The 16,144-nt window shown below is 42.2% G+C and overlaps 1 protein-coding gene across 1 annotated transcript; it reads right to left on the reverse strand.

The window, feature by feature from the left end:
* On the reverse strand, positions 1,060-1,671 carry LOC110431963. The gene has a single exon (XM_021451833.1). The coding sequence runs from the start codon at positions 1,669-1,671 to the stop codon at positions 1,060-1,062; it is 612 nt and encodes a 203-aa protein (XP_021307508.1).

Consider the following 16,144-nt stretch of genomic DNA (forward strand, 5'->3'; position numbering starts at 1 on the left):
TAGCTAGACATGGTCACTACTGAAGAATGAGATAGCTTAGCAATCTTCACAAGAGAAAGATGAGAAATGGTTGGTGTGAGAAGAGAAGAGGCCTATGGAAGATTTTATAGGTGCTAACGCAGTCTCTGATCTGGAAACAACTTCATCGTAACCATGGACATGATGCTAATCAGTGCAAAAGAGGAAGGGAAAAAGATTGGGGCCGATTGGCGGACCTGGGGGTGCGCCCGCACCACTGGGTCCACCAGTCGGCCTCAGTCTTTCGAGTATTTCTTTCCCTCTCTGAGTATTTCACAATACTGGTTACGATCAATCATGATGCGCACTGGAATCAGAGTGATAGTGTGTGGGATAGAGTTTTGAATTTTGAAAACTTTCTAAAAGGTATCACACTATCATGGATTTATGAGTGATTGATACCCATGATCACAAAGATTCAAAAATGAAGAAAAGATCATAGGGGCAATATGGACTACTCATAAATACAACAAATGCACCATTTATTCAAAACATAAATAGAAAGAATCTATTCAAAATAAATAAATAAGTCAAAAGAAAATATATATTTATATATTTTTTTATAAGTAAAAACTTACCTAGGGATAACTTACCGATTTACCTTCGGCAAGGGCTCATCTTTATACTCCGTTGAGCGGGACTCTTCTTCCATTACTTCTTGCTTGATGATGGCACATCCATCTTGGGAGGAGTAGACGGTTGCACCTGCTTGGGCCTCCACTTTAGCAGTATCACCTTTGGAGGTGTTGAAGTTTGTTCAACCTTCTGCTTTGGTTTCCACACCTGCTTCGGTTGTGAAGGCTTGGGGACTTCGTCCCTCTTTTCATTCATTTTAGGAGCTATTTTCTTTTTCTGCTCCTTATTATTTTTCTTAGGAGCCACCTTTTCTTTTGGCTTTGGCTTTTTCTTAGATATTTTTGTATTTTTAATGAGTTGAGGCTGGATCTCAACCAACCTGATGCCTTGGGGGTTTGGCCCATAGAGGATGCGTATCATATTGCACTCTTGTTGATGGCGTGGCCTGAACTCGAACTTCTCTTCTTAGCCATTAATGTTGAAGCGGATTTCTCCAGCCCCAACGTCAATCTGTGCTCCAGCTGTACTCAAGAATGGTCTTCCCAGGATTAGTGGTGTTTCTTTAGTGAGCTCCATGTTGAGCACCACAAAATCCACTGGAACATAGTATCCTCTGATCTTGACAGGGATGTCTTGAGCAATCCCTGCCAGGTATCGGACTGACGAGTCTGCTAACTGGAGTGTCATGGTGGTTGGCTCCAAGTTGGTGAAGTTCATCCTATCATAGACTGATTTCGGCATGACGCTCACACTCGCCCCCAAATCACATAGGGCGTGGTCGAATTGTTGGGCCCTAATTGAGTAAGAGATTGTGGGGCACCCAGGATCCTGCTTCTTCTCGGGCAGCTCATTGAGTATAGCTGCGCTACATTCTTCTGTCAGCTTGACAACTTCAGTGGACGGCAATGGTCGCTTCTTGTTGATGATGTCCTTGATGAACTTGGAGTAGGACGGAATATGCAAGACATCCATCAACGGTACACTGACGTGTGTCTTTTCGACCATTTCCGCGAAGCGGAGGAACTGTTCATCTCCGTCCTTCTTCTTCCTCCTTTCTCTTGTGGGAAAGGGTAGCATCGTGGTGTCCCCTGTTGACGGTCCTTAAGTGTAACACCCCAGTGTTATGGTTGCATCAATCACATGCATAACATGAGCATTATCATCTACTCAAGCATATCATGATCATCATCTACCTTGAGCCATGTCATTTTATGCTTAAGTGTGCTCTAACTTGTTTAATCATACTTCCTATGCTTATGTTTGTGAGAACCATGCTCATGCTTATGTGTTAAGCCTTGGTAATTAGCTTATCTATGCTTAACTCAACCTTAGGAATAATGTTCATGTTGATCACTTCTCCAAAATAATCACTTAAGTCATACTTCTTTGTATAAGCCCTAGCAACCTCTTTTTTAGGCTTTTAAAAAGTGTTTCGTAAAATGTTTGCATATCAAAACTTTCGACATCAAAGTTGTAGAAAATTTTATAAGGAACAAAAGTTGTTTTATGGCCATCTCATGAAAATGATCACAACTAGCTTAAAAGTGACCCACAAGGTAGATTTGGGGCTGTTTCCAACACTTAGAAATTTTTTCTAAGTCCAGGGATGCAGCAGTTTGCTTGATCGATTTTGAAAACTTCATATCTCTCAATCCAGGCCGATCTGGCTCTTGCTCCAGTTGACAATGTTGTAGAACTCAGCTAGTACTCCAACTTTGTTAACTACACCGTCTCGTAACTTGCTCCGGTTTGGGAGTTAATCATCGTCAAAGTCGCTCTATCAGACAGTCATCACATTAACTGAATCGAGGCCGAGCTCGTCGACGTGGCCGACCGGCGGCAGAGCTCCGTCGACATTTGGCATCCGTACATCGCTCCTGGGCCCGCTCGTCAGCTCCCAGCGCGCGCATGACCTCCACAGCGACACCTCGGGCGAAGTGGACGCGTTCATTCCTTTCTGCCTCGCCCTCTCTCGCCAGAAACGCGGCCGCAGCGAGCTCACCGTCGCGAGCTCACTCCGGCGAGCTCGTACGCGCTCCTCGCTGCGCTGCTGTCCACCAAACCTCGCTCACAGCTCCGCCGTGAACCGCTCTCCACCTTCCACCCGCTAACTCGCCGTGAAACCCACCGGTGAGCCGCCATTTCCAACTTCCCCTAAATCGGGTCGCCGTGACCTTCTTCTTCGGCGAACTCAATGCCGAGCTCCTCGGAGCCTCTCGTCTTGTCTGGTTAGGTCCTAGATGTAGCTTAGGTCCTTAGCGAATGTTTGCGCCACTTGGTGGACGCTCTACCGCGCTCACCGTCGCCGGACACGACGTGCAGCGCCGCCGTGTTTCCGCCGGAGTTGGGCTCTCTCGTGGCCAACTCTTTCCACCCCGTCTCAAGCCAAGTCGCCTACCTAGGAAGCTTCGCCGTAGTCCGCTGGTGCTCTAGGAAACCCTAGGTCGCGCTCTACCGGCCTGAGAGCTCCGACGTAACGCCGAGCACCTCTGCCGAGCCGCCATGGTCGACGGCAAGCCATTTCCGGTGGCTCCGCCGCGGGGAAAAGGGGGTCAATCGAGTCGCAAGGGTCTGACGGTCACGTTGGTACCCTTGATTTGGCCGGGAACCTCGCCGTCGCAGAGAAATCGCCGGCGAGAGTCGCCTCGGCCGTGAGGAAGACGACCCTGACAGGCGGGACCCGCTGTCATTGTCACCTCGTTTCCCTCCTTTTCTTTTATTCAAATCCAGGTTTCTGGCTTTCTTGCAAAAATCATATCTCCTGTTTCTTAGATCCAAAAATTGTGAAACCAATTTTATGAGATTCTTTGAGATGTCTATTGTTTTGTAAAAATATAAAATGAACCATGTTTTCTGGGAAAAATAATTATTAGGATTTAATCTTGTTATTCAGGAGTAAATTCATATCTTTTGTTTTACTGCTCCTTTTGCCATGAAATTTTTATGGTAGTCTCTGTGTGGTATTAGAATGCTATAATAAATATTGCATGATTTTTGGAGTACTGCATCTGTGGTATGTAATTTGTGATTGAGATATGGCTTGTTTTCTTATTAAAATCATAGTAATTAATTGATGCTTGTGCTGGTGCTCTACTTTGGTGTCACCCTTCTTTATGGTAATAGTAGTATGTAAATAATCTGAAATCTGTTGTTTGACACCATATAAGCCATGTTTCTGAATTTATGAAATAAACACCTTGTCACATGTTAAATGCTTATCTTAATTTTGGCATGTGCAATTGCTCTGAAAATTTTATGGTAATGTATAGATGCTATGCTGGTGCTTCTGTAATTTTTGTAGAGTTTTCTGAGCACTTTTGCTAGTATCTTGTAATTATGTCCTTTTATAGAAGTAAATTGATAAATGCCTTGTTATTAAATATCTAGGGGTTAACATATGATGTTCTGGTTATCTTATGATATATTTGTGCTTATGAGCTAATTGGTTGACACTGTTTATGCTTTGACTATGTCATCACATAATTAATTAAAGGGTTAAGAGCTGTTCTGGACAGCAAGGGAGTAATCTAACTTTTGCTTAATGATAACTTGGTTTTCTAGAAGACTTGTCTAAATCAAAGTTGTTGTAAACTTTATGAACTAGTTGTGGTTTAATTTTGGGATCAATTGGTCCAATGGCTTAAAAGTTATAGCTATTCCAAGTTGGGTTCCAGAAATAGGTGCTTTCTGTTTTCTGGGACAGAACCTGGAACATTGTTTAAATGACTTGTTTAATTTATGAATCTTGCTGTGATGTTTAAAGATGAATTGTAGGCAATTTCATAAGATTTCCAGAATGTCCTCATTTATGTTTGTTGGATCCTTACAGCAATAGTTATGACCTGTTTATTGAGCTGTTCTGTTATATGATGCTTGCTGTTTTTGGATTGACTTGCTAAGTTTTGCTAAGTTATTTAGTTACCCTTTTGTAAGTTTATCTTAGAAGTTTACTCAGTAGATGAGTGTCCAGTGAAGTTCTAATTGCATCATCAAGCATTCGTTCCCTTCTAGTATGCACCCATTCTTACTTATCATACATGCAATATGTGCACCGGACGCAACAGCTTCGTTCGAGCTCCAGGTGAACCCCGAAGGCCAGGAGGGCAACCCGGAGGTGGAGGCCCAGCAAGCCGGACACGAGGAGCCCGAAGAAGAGGTTGAGTGCCCTAACCACGAGCCAGCCTCGTTCGTGAAAGGCAAGCCCCGGAGCATCTTAAGCCTCCTACTTTAATTTCGAAAGCTTATTTGATTATGTCATATCTATTGATGCATTTACGTATAGGAGTTGTGATGAAACCCTTGCTGCATGTTACTCAATCCTTGTCCAGATATCTTACCACTACCTGGTTATAGAGTTAGGATCGAGTAGCAGCTTAGCCATGGTTTAATCGGTAGAAGTCGGGTGATATCCTGTCACCTGCGCGAGATAGGGTTGTGTCGGATCACGATTGACTATATGTGCTATCATGGATGGAACCTGATTAAATTGATTTAAGCCGGGCGGAGTTTTGTAAGGTTGTAGTAACTCCATCTGTGGTAGCTAAGGACCGACCATTGTACGTCCTCTTGTCATGTTGAACGCATGCCTAACACTTAGTTGGCCGGATAACTCGTTCTGACCGCGAAGCCTAGTAGTATGACTCAGGCCGGAAGACCGGCAAGTATAAAGTGCACACTACCGGAGGAAGTGCGGTGCGCGGGGGACCATTGGCGTAAGACCAAAGGCAGGTGAGTTAAAATTCCTGACCCTCTGGCAGAGTGGTAGCCCTGGGAGTGCGGCGCTGATCGGAGCCGCGATTTCTGAGTCGTACCAAAGGTGACCCGCTGGCTCTCCGACGGGGGATGCTTGCGTGAGTGCTAGGAATAACCCTCCAGCTGGATAGGAATCGATTCGAATCGCCGTCTCTCCCGGATAGTGAGTGTTGATATTTGGGAACGCAATAAGGAATTGATCCGCAAGCGCACGGATATCGGTGAGCACTTCACCCGGGAAATTATCCAGAGTATCGTATTTATTTTTTTACCACTAGGAGAAAGAGTGCATCTGACTAACCGGTCTATTACTACTAACCTTTAGGCACAAAGAATGTCTTTCGATGTGAGTGATAAATAGAGAAGACTGCAACCGTAGTCTCCTTCTAACCTTGGTAAGGATGATCTACTGTTCTAATGGGGAGGCTAACGGAATCTAGACACCACAAAGGATGTTCGACCCGCACCTATAAACCCTATCCTTCTTGCTAACGAGATGTGATCTACAAAGGTAGCTCGGAATTGTCACGTTCCTCACTACTACCACGGTCCAGCTAGTCAGGGAATATCTATGAGTACCCCAGCCTAAACACCACGTTTACGCCAGCAATGATTACTCTAAACTCTACGCGAAGAGATTAAAGTAAACTCATAAACCATAAGAACAATAAAACAAGAACTTACTAGAATTTAGAAGTCGAATTACTGAAGAATCCTAGGAGCAAGCTTCGGGTTAGGAGAACTTGATCTCGCAGGTACAAGCTTGGAGTAGACACCGACAGGCCGGGCTTCCTCCACTCTACACCTCCACTCTATCTCTCTCAATCTAGTAGAAACTAGAAGATCTATTTCTACCTTACATTGATTGCTAAGCCTAAAAGGAAATATTAATTAGAGAAGAGGTTTTCCTTCGAGGGCACCCCTCAGTCTCTATGATAATTTCTTCATGTCTTCTCCAGGGGCCAGGGGGGCCTTGCTTATATAGTCCTCCCCTTCTATGCGTTTCTGGGTCGATAGCCGAGGTGGTACTATGTTTTTCTTGATCCAATAGGTCGGTGGAATATCCCGAACGAAAGAGTCCTGATTTGGCTCCAACAGGGGGGCGGGCGCCCAGGATACCAGGGCGGGCGCCCTGGGCCTGGCCTAGTTTTGCCTCCGCTTCGGTCTCGTGGCTTCTGGAGTCTTCTAGATGATGTAAAATTGCGCGGTGCGTTGATATCTCTATGTAATCCCGACATGTAGGCCTTTCTTCCTTATTTCCTGATAACCCCCTGCAGAAACAGATAAACAACAAAACTCGTGGAATTCTGTTAGATCAAACCCTAATTCTAGGTGTTGTTTGCATATTGGTCCTTTCTCTAGTTTATTTGATAATTAAAATTGATACTTAAGAACTGTCAACAAATACCCCCATACTTAGGCTTTTACTCGTCCTCGAGAAAAGGATGGTTAAGAAAAATATCTGGGGTAAAACATTTAAAACATTCTCTTTATATAATTGCAGGGTGTTAAAATTCCACTGTGTACCATAGTCAGGGATGTTTATGGTTAAGAGTAAAGATCCTTTCTTCTCAATCCTGTCACTTGGAGTTTTTGTTATATTTTTGAAAGAAAGTTAGCATACCTTTTTATCCTCATTGGTTCTCTCAGATCACTCATTATCTTTTATATATATATCTCACTGAGGTTGTTTTATTTTTGCAAAAATTCTCAAGCATTCTTACTTTGCATTTATTGCCTGATCAAAACGGGATCCGAGGAGGGGAATGTCATACTCTTAGATCAAAGACTTTGGAAATTAAAATCTTTGTCAACTCTTGCTGGCATATTGCTTATTAGAGGGACCATGGGCTATCATTTTCATTTCATCATTTTTTTAAGTGGATACCGAGGTACCCCTAATTCTACTGCCGGACACTTGTCCATTTTTTCTGCGAGGTTGTCGAGCACTTGCTCCTTTTTATTTCCTCGAAATATTTTTATTTTTGCATAGCCCATGCCTCTAATGCAATAATACTTCGGAAGAGTGAATCTTTCTGAAATAATGTCTTGATCTTAGGAGCATGATAAATCTCTCAACAAGGGTCTAACTCATTTTGAACAAACTCAATACAGAGTAGATAGCTTTATAATCATCATTAATATTTTTATTTTTATCAGGCATATAAAACACTGAGGATGGTAGCTAGAATTTTGAATATTTTGAAATAAATTCTCCAAGCAACAATGATATCAAGAATAAGAAACTCATACTCTACCATCACATATTCCATATTGACTTGAGTAACACAGGGTTTTAAAATGATTTTATAATAATTGTAAGTTTTCAGGAAATATCACAGATTGAGATTAATCATGATTAGAAATATTTTAATCTTTTTATTTTATCATGTCAGAAACAGTAATCTGCATAATCCAAAATAAACGTATGTATGAAGTAAAGTGTGCAGAGTGTGTACCTGAACCGTGGAGTGGTGTAGTCGGAGTGTGTTTGGCATGTTAAGGGATCTCCCCCATACTTGTTTTCTGCTTTCTTGCACAAAAATAAAGTAGAGACACACAAGACATAATAATAATAGTAATACTCTTTATTGATCTTGAGGCATTTAGTACAAAAGACTGATAACAAACTGATAATAATAGTAAACTGATGATAATAGTAAACCTAAACCGAATTTTAAAGATAAATGACTAAGATGCATTGCCTCAAGGTCTAATCTAGATAACTTAACGGCGCTCTAATTCCTTGATCTTCTTGTTGGCACTGGCAAGATCCTGCCTAAGGCCTAATATAACGGTGTTGTGGTTAGAGAGCTGCCTAGTGAGGGAATTAATCGAGGACTGGAGGTCTATGATAACTCTATCTAGCCTGCGAACTTCCTCATCAATATCCATTATAGTCTTGCGACGCTTGGGAGGTGTCTCAAAAGCATTGAGAGAGTGCTTCGGGGCTGCCTTTGGAGGGATGAAACGGACTTTGGATGCTCTAATCCCTTCAAAGTAAGGCCTTTCCTCCTCCGTAGTGTAGCGAACGCTGCTGATCTCGCCGCTCCGGTTGGTCTTGACTCCAACGACCCTCTCATTGGGTCTAGGTGGAAGGATCCTTGTACCGATTGGTACCTTGATAGTGGTCTTCGTCTTGGATGATGGTCCTTTGAGGAGTAGGGGTTGTGGTGGTGCGGTGAGAACTGGTTGAGCATGGTAGGATTGGGCGGAGCTGCGTTGGCGTAATGGCATGGCTTCTAGTTGTCGCTCTGTGTTGGCCGGGACGAGAGCACGGGCATCGGGGTCTTCCACTGGCTCCATGTTGAGGTTGAAGGGGACGACTTCCCAATCATCGTGGTACTTCTCGGCCATTGGAGTAGCAAGGAACTAATAAAATTTTAATTGAAGTAGAGCTAATTAAGCTCTAATTGAAGGAGAGAAAGCTTGGTGGCTTGGTGTCTGAAAACTGAGGTCAGGGGTCTGTTTATATAGGGGTCAAAAGGATGCCTCTATGGGTTGTTCGGGTTGCTCCCGTCGATGTGCGTGCGAAACTTTCCATCCGAGGGATTATTCGGATTACCCTAAGTGCATTTTCCATATCAGAGAAAGTCGGGACCGAGGGGGAACAGGGGCTGGGCGCCCGCCCACTTGACCTGGGCGCCCGCCCTCTCTCTGGCTCCTCTGTGGGCCCACTTTTCCGAGCGCGTTTCTAGATGCGAAATTATTTAGAAAAATATATATATGCCCCAAAACCATCAGACCAAAAGTGTCGGGCTCTAATTCTCCATGGGAAGGTAAAAATGGACTACGTCTATTTCTTCAAATTCCTCATTGGGCTCTAAAAATAATTTAAGACGTTGACCATTTACCTTGAATAACGTACCTTCGCTATTTTGAAGTGTGATAGCTCCGTGGGATGATGAATTGATTACCTTGAATGGTCCTTCCCATTTGCTCCGGAGTTTTCCATGCCCGAAAAGCTTTACCCTGGAATTAAAAAGTAATACCTTATCTCCTGGTGTGAACTCCTTCTTCTTGATTCTCTTGTCATGCCACCTCTTGACTCTTTCTTTGTAGATTTTTGAATTGTGATATGCCTTCTCTCGCCATTCTTCCAATTCTGATAGTTGCATTCTTCTATAATCTCCAGCAACATCTAGGTCCATATTCCATCTCTTTATGGCCCAGTGTGCTTTGAACTCTAGTTCAACAGGTAGATGGCAAGTCTTTCCGTACACCAATTGGTATGGAGACATTCCAATTGGGGTCTTGTATGCTGTCCGGTATGCCCAGAGTGCATCGGGTAACTTGTCTTTCCACGCCGTTCCCATTTCATTTACTGTCTTCTGAAGAATATTCTTGATTTGTTTGTTGGAAGTCTCTGCTTGGCCACTTGTCTGAGGATGATAGGGGGTAGCGACGTTGTGACGGATTCCATGTCTTGATAGATATTGCTTGAAGCGTTTGTCGATGAAGTGTGCTCCTCCATCACTTATCACTACTCTGGGAACTCCAAATCTTGGAAATATAATTTCTTCAAACATCCTCTTTGAACTGACGTTGTCGGCATGCTTGCAAGGTAATGCTTCTACCCACTTGGAGACATAGTCAACTGCCACCAAAATGTACTCACACTTCTTTGATGGAGGAAATGGACCCATGTAGTCTATTCCCCAGACATCAAAGAGCTCAATCTGAAGGTTGTTGGTGAGTGGCATTGCATCCCTTGTATTTATGTTTCCGTGCCTTTGACATGGCCCACATCTCCTGATATATTGCTTCGTGTCTTCATACATTGTAGGCCAGTAGAATCCACACTGCCAGATCTTTGAATGTGTACGGAATGCTCCATAGTGACCTCCATATGGTGATGAATGACATCTGTCGATGATCTTCCATCCTTCCTCAGTGGTCACACATCTCCTGAGTAAGCCATCAGAGCATACTCGGAAGAGGTATGGCTCATCCCATATATGTGAACGACTTTCTTGAATAAGCTTCTTCTTGTTTGCTCCTGGTGGTACATACCCTGAAACCATAAAATTAACAATATCTGCATACCAGGGGTCAGACCTGTTAATCCCGTAGAGCATGTCGTCCCGGAGTGAATCATTGATTGGAGTTTCCTGTGGACTCTTAAAATACATTCTAGACAGGTGATCAGCAACAGAATTTTCTACTCCCTTTTTATCTTTTATTTCTAAGTCAAATTCTTGGAGTAATAAAATCCATCTAATCAGGCGAGGTTTAGCATCTTTTTTAGTGAGCAAATATTTTAGTGCAGCATGATCAGTGTAAACAATTATTTTAGCTCCAACTAAAGAAGATCTAAATTTATCAATGGCAAAGACAACAGCCAGAAGCTCTTTTTCAGTGGTTGCATAATTAAGTTGAGCTCCTGTCAAAGTTTTACTGGCATAAGCAATTGCATGATGCTTCTTATCTTTAGTTTGTCCCAATACTGCCCCCACAGCATAATCACTAGCATCACACATAATTTCAAAAGGTAACGACCAATCAGGGGGTTGAATGATTGGTTCAGAGATGAGTGCTTTCTTTAATAAATTGAAAGATGTTAGACATGCATCATCAAATTCGAAAGGAGCATCCTTGGCTAGCAAAAGAGTAAGTGGTCTAGCAATGAATGAAAAATCTTTTATGAATCTACGATAAAAACCAGCATGGCCAAGAAAGCTTCGAATTCCTTTTATATTCACAGGTGGAGGTAGTTGTTCAATTACTTCAATTTAGCTTTGTCTACCTCAATTCCTCTTTCAGACACTAAGTGTCCCAGCACTATTCCTTCCCTAACCATAAAATGACATTTTTCCCAATTAAGGATTAAGTGCTTTTCTTCACATCTTTGCAAAACCTTATCTAAGTTTTCAAGACAACTATCAAAAGTTTTTCCATAAACAGAGAAATCATCCATGAAAACTTCTATAATCTCTTCAATCATATCAGAAAATATAGACATCATGCATCTTTGAAAAGAAGCTGGTGCATTACATAACCCAAAAGACATTCTACGATAAGCATAAGTTCCATAAGGGCATGTAAAAGTGGTTTTGCTTTGATCATCGGGATGGATCGGGATTTGATGATACCCTGAATATCCATCTAAGAAACAAAAGAATGAATGGTTTGCTAACCGCTCTAGCATCTCATCTATAAAAGGTAAAGGAAAGTGATCCTTTCTCGTGGCTTTATTTAGTTTTCTATAGTCTATGCACATCCGCCATCCTGTGACGGTGCGTTGCGGAATTAGCTCGTTCTTTTCATTCATAATAACTGTCATGCCTCCCTTTTTGGGCACAACTTGGACTGGGCTCACCCACTCACTGTGCGGCACAGGATATATAATCCCTGCATGCAGCAACTTAATAACTTCCTTTTTAACTACCTCTCTCATAGTGTTGTTAAGTCTACGTTGGGGTTCTCGAGAGGGTGTAACAGAAGGATCTGTTGGAATACGATGGGTACAAATTATAGGACTGATTCCTGTAAGATCTTGAAGTGAGTAGCCGAATACTGAGTGATGTTTCTCAAGAATGGTCATTAATCGCAGAGTTTGATCCTGAGTGAGTTTATCGCTAATGATCACAGGAAACTCTGGATTATTGTTTAGGAAAGCATAGGTAAGACCGGGTGGTAAAGTTTTAAGCTCTATGGGGGGTCTAGGTGTTTCTGCAAACTCATCTAAGGGTTCAGGCTCAAAAGGTTCGTCTTCTTCTTCTGTGAAGAAAGGAGTTTCATCTTCTAAGTCTAGTTCATCTAAAAGCTCTAGAGATGCACCCTTTACTTCCTCCATAGGATCAGGCAAAAGATATGACTCGGCCTTATTGTTTAAGGAGTGTGAAATTATTATTGAGAATTTAAAGGTTTTTCCAAAAGAAATGTGTAGCTTTCCAGTATGACCTTCATAAAGGAGTCTTCTAAAAGGTTGTCCTATCAATAGGTCGAAGTCCCATGTATCAAAGATATAGAAGTTCAAATGAACCATGGAGCCTTCTACCGTAAGAGGTAGGACATTTATAATTCCAAGACTGGGGACTAATCGTCCCGAAGATTCCTTTATGACCTTTGTTGTGGGGGTTAAGATAAGATTTTTAAATAGTTTAAGTGCAAAGGATTCAGACATAATGTTGATCCCCACAACAGGATTATAAAGAGCATTAAATCGATCAGAATTATAAGCACAGCGTATAGTTATAGAGGGTGTGTCCAAACGGATCACATCAGAGGAAAGCTCTGATTCCTCCAACCATTCGCTACTCATGACTGAGATAAGCTCTCTCAATTGATATTCACTTGGTAAATAAATGCTAAATTGACCGTTTTGGGGTTTGTCAATAGAATGGTAGTTTGAAATATTTCCAAAATCGGCAAAAAGATCGGATTCTATATCCAGCATGAAGTCCGGTAGTGGAATTTCTTCCTCTTGAGGCTCAGAACATGGGATAGCTAAAGTAGATGAAGAATTTGGCAGAGTGTCTACTTCGGCTTCATAGGTTTCATCATGAAGGGTATTATCCATCTCAGCTTCTAGGATTCTATCTAGGATCACTCTTGCTTCATCAGCAGGGATGCGAAAGAAAGAACCTCTAGACATTGTGTGTAGCATTTGTTTGTGATTTCTATGAAGACCTCGAAAAAAGTGAAATAAAAGAACAGGGTCTTCAAGATTAAGGTTTGGACCAGATTCTAAAAGATCAGGAAAACGTTTCCAGGATTTTCCCAAAGTTTCATTATCTTTTTGTTTAAAAGATAGGACTTCGAGTCTAAGGTCGGCTATACAGTCAAGGGAATAGAAATCTAGACAAAAGTTGGCTCGTAAAACTCCCCATTCACCTTGTTGTTGACTTACCTTCTGACTGTACCATTGTCTAGCTTCTCCCCTTAGAGAAAAAGGAAAAAGCTTCCAACGTAAAGTCTTATCACAAATGCCTTCAATGCGAAGACAATCACATGTTTGCTCAAAATCTCTAATATGAAGGTAAGGGTTTTCGTCTTCCTTTCCCGAAAAAGATAGGTTTTGAATCATGGCAATCAACCTAGAACTTAACTTATACAAGGGTGTTTGGATAGGCTGTGATGATTCCCATGGTAAAAGGTCAGTTGCTAAAGGGATTGCAGACTCATGGATCGATTTAGAATTTTGGTTTTCCATAAGGTAAGAATAAAGAAAATAAATAAAGGATATAAAAGATAAGAAAAGATAAAAGTATAGATACAAGCTAGTAGCAAGACTCAGGTTATCTCAGCAACCGTCTTTCTCCCCGGCAACGGCGCCAGAAATGCTTGTTGATATTTGGGAACGCAATAAGGAATTGATCCGCAAGCGCACGGATATCGGTGAGCACTTCACCCGGGAAATTATCCAGAGTATCGTATTTATTTTTTTACCACTAGGAGAAAGAGTGCATCTGACTAACCGATCTATTACTACTAACCTTTAGGCACAAAGAATGTCTTTCGATGTGAGTGATAAATAGAGAAGACTGCAACCGTAGTCTCCTTCTAACCTTGGTAAGGATGATCTACTGTTCTAATGGGGAGGCTAACGGAATCTAGACACCACAAAGGATGTTCGACCCGCACCTATAAACCCTATCCTTCCTGCTAACGAGATGTGATCTACAAAGGTAGCTCGGAATTGTCACGTTCCTCACTACTACCACGGTCCAGCTAGTCAGGGAATATCTATGAGTACCCCAGCCTAAACACCACGTTTACGCCAGCAATGATTACTCTAAACTCTATGCGAAGAGATTAAAGTAAACTCATAAACCATAAGAACAATAAAACAAGAACTTACTAGAATTTAGAAGTCGAATTACTGAAGAATCCTAGGAGCAAGCTTCGGGTTAGGAGAACTTGATCCCGCAGGTACAAGCTTGGAGTAGACACCGACAGGCCGGGCTTCCTCCACTCTAGACCTCCACTCTATCTCTCTCAATCTAGTAGAAACTAGAAGATCTATTTCTACCTTACATTGATCGCTAAGCCTAAAAAGAAATATTAATTAGAGAAGAGGTTTTCCTTCGAGGGCACCCCTCAGTCTCTATGATAATTTCTTCATGTCTTCTCCAGGGGCCAGGGGGGCCTTGCTTATATAGTCCTCCCCTTCTATGTGTTTTTGGGTCGATAGCCGAGGTGGTACTATGTTTTTCTTGATCCAATAGGTTGGTGGAATATCAGGAACGAAAGAGTCCTGATTTGGCTCCAACAGGGGGGCGGGCGCCCAGGCTACCAGGGCGGGCGCCCTGGGCCTGGCCCAGTTTTGCCTCCGCTTCGGTCTCGTGGCTTCTGGAGTCTTCTAGATGATGTAAAATTGCGCGGTGCGTTGATATCTCTATGTAATCCCGACATGTAGGCCTTTCTTCCTTATTTCCTGATAACCCCCTGCAGAAACAGATAAACAACAAAACTCGTGGAATTCTGTTAGATCAAACCCTAATTCTAGGTGTTGTTTGCATATTGGTCCTTTCTCTTGTTTATTTAATAATTAAAATTGATACTTAAGAACCGTCAACAGTGAGAACTTGACAGAGCAGCGGCAAACGTAGCATTCACTAAAGGACAATGGTTCATAATAATGATGGTAGCAAGGAAGAGCATATGATGAACTTGATATGGTTATTATTGCTTGTAATAATCAAGTGATGTGTTTAGTACAGGTGCTAATCTAGTGATAGGCTAATGATGATTAATATGATGCTTTTACAATAATATAGCTATCAGTTAAGCTTTTGGCAATTGTTTAGTCAAACCAGCTCCACTATATACTTAGCCTTGCATGATCCTTGGTGTCTTTTATGTTTTACTAGACGGGTAAGTCTAGCTGAGTACATCCTCGTACTCAGGGTTTATTCCCACCTGTTGTAGATGATATCTTTTATGACGGCTTCTGCAAAACCTGTCTCCATCCCGCTGGGGATGAGGACTAAACCGTTGGGCACGGTTCTCTAATAAACTCATACCTGCTGCTTTTGGATGGATGGTGTACGACTCTGGCCATGACAAGAACTTGTGAAATGAACTTTGGAAAGTGTGTGTAACTATTTTGCTTCCGCTACTACAAACATGTGTTGTAAGAACTAAGTAACTCCGATGTGGTGCCGCTTCGACGGCAATGAATGACTATGTAACATTCGCTGTGTTCTGTTGAACTATTACGATCTTGGTTTGTTGCAAGTTGGTTTGAAGTCCTTCGTGATTTCAGTTGACTACCGGGATTATATGGGCTCGAGTTTGGAAACTTGATTGCTTGTCGATCGTTTCTACACTTGAACTCTTATAATTTGGTCGGTTCTGTGACATTAAGTATCAAATTTAATTATTAAATAAACAAAGAAAAGGATCGAAATGAAATCAACATCCAAAATTAGGGTTTTATCTGACAGAATTCCATGAGTTTTGGTGTTTGTCTATTTCTGCAGGGGGTTATTAGGAAATATGGAAGAAAGGCCCACACGCGGGATTACATAGAGATATTAACGTGCCACACTATTGACGGTCCTTAAGTATCAAATTTAATTATCAAATAAACAAAGAAAAGGATCTAAATGAAATCAACATCTAGACTTAGGGTTTTATCTGACAGAATTCCACGAGTTTTGGTGTTTGTCTATTTCTGCAGGGGGTTATCAGGAAATACGGAAGAAAGGCCCACACGTCGGGATTACATAGAGATATTAACGTGCCGTGCAATTATCTTACATCTAGAAGACTCCAGAAGCCACGGGAAGGAAGCGGAGGCCGAACGGAGCCAGGACCTGGGCGCCCGCCCAAGTCCTTAGGGCGCCCACCC

The sequence above is a fragment of the Sorghum bicolor genome, chromosome 1 (genome assembly GCF_000003195.3).
Source record: "Sorghum bicolor cultivar BTx623 chromosome 1, Sorghum_bicolor_NCBIv3, whole genome shotgun sequence".
Taxonomy (NCBI): domain Eukaryota; kingdom Viridiplantae; phylum Streptophyta; class Magnoliopsida; order Poales; family Poaceae; genus Sorghum; species Sorghum bicolor.